This window comes from Sus scrofa, chromosome 8 (genome assembly GCF_000003025.6).
Source record: "Sus scrofa isolate TJ Tabasco breed Duroc chromosome 8, Sscrofa11.1, whole genome shotgun sequence".
NCBI lineage: Eukaryota > Metazoa > Chordata > Mammalia > Artiodactyla > Suidae > Sus > Sus scrofa.
The window spans coordinates 71,903,930-71,912,959 of NC_010450.4; the positions used below are offsets into that span (position 1 = coordinate 71,903,930).

Below are 9,030 nucleotides of genomic sequence, written 5' to 3' on the forward strand. Positions count from 1 at the left end.
GTAAGAGCCAGGGAGGAGGCGTTCCCGTCGTAGCTCGGTGGGTTAAGAACCCAACATAGTATCTGCGAAGATGGGGTTCCATCCCTGACCTTGCTCAGTGGATAGAGGATCTGGTGTTGCTGTGGCTGATTCAACTTCTAGCCTGGGAACGTCCATGTGCTGCAGGTGTGGTTGTAAAAAGAAAAAATAAAGGCCAGGGAGGAGTTGGCTAATTTTGCTTACGAGTTAAAAGATTCTGGCAAGGACATGGCCTCTGAGTAAAGATCCAGGATTTCTGCTTGTGCTGAGCCAATCACATGACTCTGTCATGGATCTGGAAAGAAGAAACTGAGATGAAGCATGTGCACGGGAGGCTTCGCTATGGAGCATGACATAGGATTGGGGCTGGGGAAGCCCCAGATGAGTAAACAAATTTACACGGCAGAGGAAACAGAGGAAGGGAAAGCAGAGGAAGGAGTGGGAGTCACAGGGCATGCCTGGGTCCTGCTGACTTTCCAGTTTCTACCAGACTCGCAGGAGGGCTTACTCTGCTGAAGTCCTCACCCTTCAATGTCCACGAGCCTCCTCTTCCAGCTTTACAGCAAAGGAAAAACCCTCTCTTTCCTGAGCTAGCTTGAGGTTGCCTCATTTCCTCAGACAGCATCGCGCCTCTTTAATGCCAGAAAGTAGAGGACAATGCAGTATGTGAGCACAGAATTCACTGTCACCAGGACTCTTTTGAAAGGAAAGAAGGGGCTAGGAATTGCTACAGGATAATGAATGTGAAGAAATCAAGACTGTCACAGCCAGTGGGATGTTGGCTCATCCCCAGCATGGGGAAAAGTGAATAGGAGACCCAGCTTGCCTGCCTAGCCTCTCGTTCTGGTCTTTGATAAATTACTTCTCTTTGTTTCTGGTCTTTGATAAATTACTTATCCATGTTTCCGGGGTCATGTAGGTATAAAGGTAATTTGATCGCTGCCAGCCATTTCAAAATCGACATCGTCTCGGGTTCTTTGATTAGAAAATAACAGATTATAAGTGATGCCTACTGTTTTTTCTTAAAGATTCCATGTCTTCATAACTCTGGGAAGAGACAACTCAGAAAATGAGGTAGATAAGCAAGAGAGAGCCCTTCAAGCGTTGCATTCAATTGACTGTCTACATAACCAACAGTGAAGAGGTTTTACTCATTTGACCTTAAAAAAGACCCCACACATTCACCAATATTGGATAAATTATCAGTGATCCTATTTTATTTCTGGAGGCATCAGAACACCTCCAGATTTGCTCTAGCTCCCCGGAGGGGCCAGCTGATACTTGCGGAGAGCCTCAGGTGAAGGGTAGGTGAATCTGGCCTGTTCATCTTATCCCTGAGACCTGGTGTTATTGTCCCTTCTTGGTCTGTGAACAGGAAGCAAAGTGTGAACAGTCTCTGGCCCTCTCACTGCTTCCCTAGCCAGCCCATCACTTACTCACCACCCCTGCCTTTGGCCAGCTCTGTGTCCCCATTTCTGGGAGATGTTCAAACTGTCAGCAAGTCCAAGGTCAAATTTAATATTCTGAGCTGCTGATCTGCTCTCAAGCAAAGGTCATGTGCCTGTGTCATAGAATCTCAGAAATTTGGAGCTAAAAGGAACTTTATCTACTTTAGAAGCTTCAGTTCCTAGATAAGAAAAGAACAGCTGGAAACAATGGCAAATGTTTATTGTTGGCTGTATAAATATGTTGCCCACACAAATAACAGTAACACATCTAGGCGCCTGGGAGGGATTGTGGCCATCCTTTACAGCAATCTTTTTATTTCATTCTTACAACCTCCATTTTCAAAACAAGGAATCTGAGGTTTTGAAGGGTTCAATAATTTGCGACTTGGCTCAACCAATTTAATTCAGGTATTTGCTAGTGACAGAAAAAGGAGTTTTCACCAGGTTCTCCTGATTCTCAGACACTGTTCTTTCAACTGAAACAATCCAAGGAGAGGTGGCAAGCATTTAGTGACCTACCATGTACCAGGCACTGCACTGGATGCCAGGACAGTGGGGTTACCAAATGAAATGCAGCATAAAATCCTGCCCTTCTGGGCTCTAAGGAGGAAAAGAAATTGCTGGGTCTCTACAAAGCTCTGCCTGCAGGGAGGTCAACATTCTCAATAGAGAAGGGCTGGTTGATGCTCAGAGCATCCTCCAGGATGTGAGTGTAGGCAGCCAAGGATGGACGCCTTACTCTGCCTCTTCTGCCGTTGAGAAAAGTAAAGAGAAACAATTACAGAGCCTGCCCCGAACAAGGCACAGCCATAACAAGCCAAGAATAGAACCAAACTGTCTTGCTTCCTTCCATGCCATTCAATGGCCAACATTAAAACCTCCCTTCCATCATCTCTGGTCACTGCAGGGCTCAAGGACAATTATCATATGAGGCAAATTCTTCTAACAGGACTTATGTTACTAAGCTTCTCACAATTAGCCAATCTACTCATTTGATTTTTGTTCTTTTCCTCTCTTCTTCTTCTTCTTCTTTTTTTTTAAATATATATACAAGCCAGGACATGGACAATCTTCAAATGAAACAATTAAGAAATGGGAGTATCAGAGTGGCCTATATGACAAGTGTATTAAATTCAAGCTATGGATGAATTTATCCATAGCAGTATTAATGGCAATAGTGATGGCAGCCCTCACTGATCACCTATTATGTGCCTGACACTGTGCTCCATGCTTTACACATATTGTCTCACTCACAACAGCACACAGAGGGGCAGATCCTGGGTTTGTGTGAGGCTTCTACAGTGCGTGGAGGCCCTCCGTAAGAAAAGAAAATTTCGGATCTACAATTAGGTAGAGGGCCTTGGAAGGGCCTGAGTAGGTGAGGGACCCAAAGCTTAAGCTTTGTGAGCTTCATGGTAAATGCACCGCTGTGCCCAAGATGGTTAACATCCTGGCTTCTCCAAGTCATGAAACCGGGGCTCAGAAAGTCACCCAAAGTCAAAAAGCTGGAAATGTCACAGCTAAGATCTGAACACAGGGTATTTGACTTCAAATCTTACATATTTTTTTCCTTTTTTTTTTAGGACCAAACCTGCAGCATAGGAAATTCCCCGGCTTAGGGGTTGAATCCGAGCTGTAGCTGCTGATCTACACCTACACCACTGCTCACTGCAATGTTGGATCCTTAACCCACTAAGCACTGCCAGGGATTGAACCCAAGTCTTCATAGATACTAGTCAGGTTCATTACTGCTAAGCAACAATGGGAACTCCTCAAGTCTCATGTATTGTTTTTTCTTTGCTTACGTGGCTTCTAACAAAAATAAAACCGGTATCATTTCCAAATGATATAACTATAATACTGACCATAACCCATGAAAAGTACACTCATTTTCTCTAATAATTCTTATAATCCCTCTATTTGCGTGGGGTGCTATGATCTCCATTTACAGATAGAAAAACCTAGAATCCAGAAAGGCTAGGCACCAGCCCAAGGTTACCCAGATAGTAGCTGGTAGAGTCAGGATTCATGTCCACAGATTGGCCGGCAAAGTCCTTCCTCTTTCCCACGCCTCTCATGCTACCACCCTACAGGTGATCCAGAAAAGCAGGATGGTGATGATATAGCAATGAATGACCTCTGGCCCCACAAGAGCCCCTCGCCTGTCCACTGAAATTCTCCCTGGCACACTCCGTCTTGTGCAGGGTTGCTTAACAGGGTCAAGGAATGCGGCAAGTCCACTTCCCCTGTACTTTGGTTTATTAGTCAGATCAGAGTCCATGCCTCAGGGAGAAAAGCACCAAAAATCAACGCGCACTCAAGCCCCACCCAAGCTGCCTAATAGCGCCTCCCCCCTCCCTGCCCCCACCCGTGAACACAGCCACAGAGTGGCTGAGGGCTGGTAATGAGTACCCAGGGCACTGGGGCGATCAACTGTCCTGCCGGGCTCCCTTGAAACAGCCTTTCAAAGCCACGCAAGAAAATTCAATGGACTATAATTGGATTGCTCAACTCTAGTCACCCAGGAGAGAGGTTACATCCTTGAACAATCTTGCCATGGCTTTGCAGGGGCCCGGGAGTGGAGAAATTTGGTTTAGCTTTTTCTCCGAACACAGGTGCTCAGGGAAAACAATGGCCTTTAAGAAGCTTTGTCTCCCCTTGGCAATGTGAACTTAAAATAAATAAATAAATAAACTATGCTTTGCAATGGCATTTTTTTTTTTTTTTTGGTCTTTTTGCCACTTCTTGGACTGCTCCCACGGCATATGGAGGTTCCCAGGCTAGGGGTCCAATCGGAGCTGTAGCCACCAGCCCATGCCAGAGCCACAGCAATGCGGGATCCAAGCCGCATCTTTGACCTACACCACAGCTCACGGCAATGCCAGATCCTCAACCCACTGAGCAAGGCCAGGGATCGAACCCGTAACCTCATGGCTCCTAGTCGGATTCGTTAACCACTGAGCCACAACAGGAACTCCTGCAATGGCATCTTTTAAAAATTGCCTTTAACTATCAGATTTCAAGTAATTGATGGCTTTTTTTTATTTTATTTTATTTTTTCTTTTTAGGGCCACACCTGTGGCATATGGAGGTTCCCAGGCTGGGAGTCCAATCTGAGCTACAGCTGCCTGCCTATACCACAGCCACAGCAACTTGGGATCCAAGTTGAGCCTCTGACCTACACCACAAGCTGGCAGTAATGGCAGATCCTCAACCCGCTGGGCAAGGCCAGGGATGGAACCCAAGTCCCCATGGATACTAGTCCGGGGTTCATTAACCACTGAGCCACAATGGGAACTCCTAACTGATGGGTTCTAGAAGCCTCTAGTAGGAGTTCCCGGTGTGGCTCAGTGGTTAACGAATCCGACTAGGAACCATGAGATTGCAGGTTCGATCCCTGGCCTTGCTCAGTGGGTTAAGGATCTGGTGCTGCCGTGAGCTGTGGTGTAGGTCGCAGACGTGGCTTGGATCTGGAGTTGCTGTGGCCTAGGTTGGCAGGTACATCTCTGATTAGACCCCTAGCCTGGGAACCTCCATATGCCCAGGGATTGGCCCTAGAAAAAAGCAAAAAGAAAAAAAGAAACCTGTATTAAAGAAATATGCCTGTTGCCACCTAGAATGAAACAATCTTGCTAACTGGGAATGCAGTGATCAAATCCGGAGGTAGCCTGGGCTTTTTTATCCGGCCAGGAGCAAGAGTTAACCAGCAGGAGAAACGAGGCATGAAGTTATGGGTGCTAAGGAGAAAGGCTGCTCCAATCTTTTTCTTTCTTTCCCTTTTGTTTTAGGAAAAAGTGTCTCAGTAACTCTCTTTTTCATCTTTCCACACAGATTGGTGGATGTGGGTGACAGGGCAGAAGAAATGACTCCTGGGGAAGCCATAGGATGGAGAAATCTGAAATGACGAGCTCTCCAGCCCACCTACCTAGGTGGACGGGACTGGCTCAGATTCTGTTATGAATCGAAATGCATCTTTGCCTGAGGTTTACCGCTGTTGAAGAGGAAGAACCATGAGTGAGACAAAGCAACGGAGGATGTTGGTTCTGACCGAACCGGCTAAGTCTGTGGGTGAGCACTGAAATGTCACCCACCCCAGAGGCCTGGCCTGGCTACCCAATGCGAGGCCCAGCCCAGGAAGGCAAGAACACAATAGACCACACACCCGCTTTTCCTCCTCAGCCCCACACCACTTCAGAGGCCTCAGCAAGCAGCCAAAAACCTGTTCCAGCTGTGGTGTCTTTCATTTAGTTTTATTTCTTCATGAAGTCGGAGGGAAACGAGCTTGGGCCCAACAGTGATGGGGCAAAGGGAGGGCCTGGGGTGGGGGTGGGGGAATGCAAATGGTGGAATATAAGGGCTAGCCTTTTAAAAAGTCGAGATCCAGAGTCTTATTATTCTAAAAGGAACACGGTCAGTGCCATTCCTCGCCATCCTTCTTTAACCCTTTCCAGCCCACCCCGAGAAGGCGAGGGCGAAAAAAGGGCTCTGGTCCAGAGGGTTTGCCCGGGCACAGATCCTCCCTGGACAAGGTTCAGCAGTGGGGAGTGGGGTGGAAGTGTGCCCCCAGCACTCAAGCGCCTTCTCTCTCTCTCTCTCTCACACACACACACACACACACACACGCCTCACCTTCTCGATCGCCTGGTCCACGGCCTTCTGGAAGACTCTGGCCACCAGCAGCGTGACGCTGGTCACCAGCAGGAGCAGGGACAGCGTCCCCACCGCGTAGAAGCAGCACCTGCCCATCCTGCGCACCGCTCACCGGCCGGGGGGCGGGTGGCGGGAGGGGAAAGGAGGGAGGAGCACCGCCGCCGCCCCCGCAGCCGCAGTAAGCAGCCGGAAGACCCGGGACCCTCGGGCGGGTGCTCGCCGCTCCCCGCTCCGCGGCTGGACGATCGCGGCCTCGATGCACCCGGCCTGCCGGCGCGGAGTGGAAGGGTCGCTTTGGTTTCGCTTTCCCCCGCCCCGGCAGCGGCGGTGGGGAGGGAGCGCGCAGGGTGGGGACGCTGGCCGGCCCGGCTCGCCGCAGCCCCGGGAGGAGACAGCGGGCAGCTGCGCCGGGAAGCGGGCGGGGCGGGGCGGGGGCTGAGCCCGCAGTCATGTGCCCCGCGGCAGCAGCTGCGATTCGGCCGGATCGACCCCGGCCGGTCCCCGCAGCGCCAGCCGCGCCCCCGCCCCCTCGCCGCAGGCCCCCGCGGTCACCCGGGAAAACCGCGTATCCTCCCGGGCTGTCCCCGCTCCTCGGTCCGGAGCTGCGGGCCTACAAAGGGCCGCGCCGGCAGATTCAGCCTGGATAGGACACTGCCGCTGCTCTAGACGAGCTCACAAGTTAACGGAGACACTGTTACAGCAGCAAAAGCGCAGTGTAACAAGTGCTTTTATGGGGTGCCTGCTGAGATCTGTGCCCGCAAGCATCTCTGCCTGGGTGACCAAGGACCCCACAACAGAACTGGGACTTGGGGGATGGGTAAGGGTTTGTCACGTGAGGGGTGTGTGCGAGGAGGGAGGCAGCATTTGGAGAAGAAACAGCTGTACGACCTTGGGGGTGAGAGAGCAAGATGGTCAGAGAAAAGAAGGAACTTCCTTTGCCCGCAGGCTCAGGTGTGCAGGTTGGGGTGGGAGGTGTGGAGGCCCCCTTGGGGTCAGACTTGGAAGCGCTCCCGTGTCCCGTAGAAGAATTGCGGCTTTATCTTACCGCAGGGAGGGGATCCGCAAGAAGCCTAAGCAGGAGGCCCGGAGGTTCTCACCTGCCTGGTTCACCGATACTACGTCCCAGGCACCGAGACTAAAAGTCCGCGCGCAGCGGGGACTCCATAAACATTAGTTGAGGGAACCCAACTATATGGCAACTATATGGCAACTATATGGCAGTCCTTGGCTAGGCGCCAACACATACCTACTTAATACCCGCAGCAGCCTTGGGGCTGTTGATCCCAGCAGCGTTAGAGAGGAGCAGGGGTGACAGGAGCACCGTTTGAAGGACACGCAGGTGTGGCTTCTGTGCAGGAGCGCGGCAAGGAAGGAAGGAAGGCTGGACAGGACGAAGTACCCAGCGCAGCTCTAAGAAAGTTCAGCAAGGCCTATGGGGGTGGTGTGGGGTGGGGGGGTGTCCTCAAGCCAAAATGGCCTGGTCCAGGAATCCAGCACCCTCCAGGAGCAGCTTCTTAGTCATGACTGGGAGCAGCCCCAGGAAACTGGCCTCTGTCCCAAGCTGGGATGAGCAACAGCAGATAGATTTTAGGGCTCAGCGGCTGTGACAGGGCTCCGGGTCAGGGCTGCTCAGCACTGCAAGGCCTGAAAAGTACATTTTCTTGGTCCCCATGGTAGTAGTATTTCCAGTTTGTACATAAGGAAGCCATGGCTCTGAGAGGTAAGTCATCTAACAAGCTCAACCAGTTGCTGAGTGGTGGATCCTGCTTAGGCCAGAATGCAGGCCTGGTAGCTCCCTCGGTTTTTCTACCCTGTGTGTTGCTGCCTCCCAGCTGCTATCAGTGAGAACCTGGGAACAGTGGGTTCAGCTGGGAGCCTCTGCTGAGGACTAGGTGAGATGCCCTATACCTTCAAAATGGGGGCGAATGGGAGTTCCTGCTGTGTGTGAGTTAAGAATCCAACTGCAGTGGCTTGGGTGGCTGTGGAGGCCCGAGTTCAGTCCCTGGCTGGAGCAGTGGGTTCAAGGATCTGGTATTGCAACTGTGACTCGGATTCAATCCCTGGCTGGGGAACATCCATATGCCACCAGTGAGGCCATTAAAAAAGGGGGTGGGTGGCAGATACGTTGACACTCCTACTATTGACAGGTGGGGTCTATACTGTTTCCCTTGAACTTGCCTTGATTTAGTGATTCCACCATATCCTGGAACTCCTGAAGATAGATCATGAATACCTTGCAGCTTCTGCCTGGGCCTCTGGAAATGATCGCCCTGAGCCAACACTAAGCCCAGCTACCCTGAGGAGGCCTCCATGCTAGAGGGAACAGGGGAGAGAATACAGCGAGATGCTCTGCCAGCCCTCTGCTGTCCCTGGCCATTTGAGTCATGGGCCCCAGACACGCTGGGGCAGGGCAGTCCCTTCCTGGCCCTGCCTGAAATGCAAAATAAAGGATTGTTGTTGTTTTTATGGCCCTAGTTTCTGGCATGTTACTTGGTTTTAGATAACTGGAGCAGACTATGAGGGCAGGCCTGAGCCTGGGACTTTGATAGTGACAACAGCTGCCCATTCCCGACTCTACCCATCTGTAGCTACCTAAGGTCTTTGAGCAGCAGCCCCAGAGAACCAGGCCTGGGTGGGGTCTGAAATGATTCAACTCTGCCAAACCGCGTGACCAGGAGGCCTGGGTGGCCCCCAGTCATTCCTCTTGCACCATCAGCAGCCTTTCCCTACGCCCGATCCTGCCGTGAGGCTGGCCTGTTCCGCCTCCATCTCTGCTTTAGGTTCCAGCTAATGGATGACGGTCCAGGGCCCCAGTTTGCTTGCGGGGCTCTGCTGGTGCAGGAACCCTCACTCGTCCTCTCCCCAGGTATGAGTGGGGTCCTCTGCAGCCCGTGGGTGTCCTCTCCTGCCTTAA

The 9,030-nt window shown here is 51.4% G+C and overlaps 1 protein-coding gene across 2 annotated transcripts in view; it reads right to left on the minus strand.

Annotated features, from left to right (window-relative positions):
- The window catches only part of SCARB2 (scavenger receptor class B member 2), a 72,067-nt gene extending 65,535 nt beyond the window's left edge, over window positions 1-6,532 (minus strand). The window contains 1 exon segment of one of the 2 annotated variants that reach the window (NM_001244155.1): window positions 6,096-6,532. In NM_001244155.1, coding sequence (NP_001231084.1) covers window positions 6,096-6,212 — 117 coding nt within the window. In that variant the 5' untranslated portion in view covers window positions 6,213-6,532. 2 annotated transcript variants of the gene reach the window in all.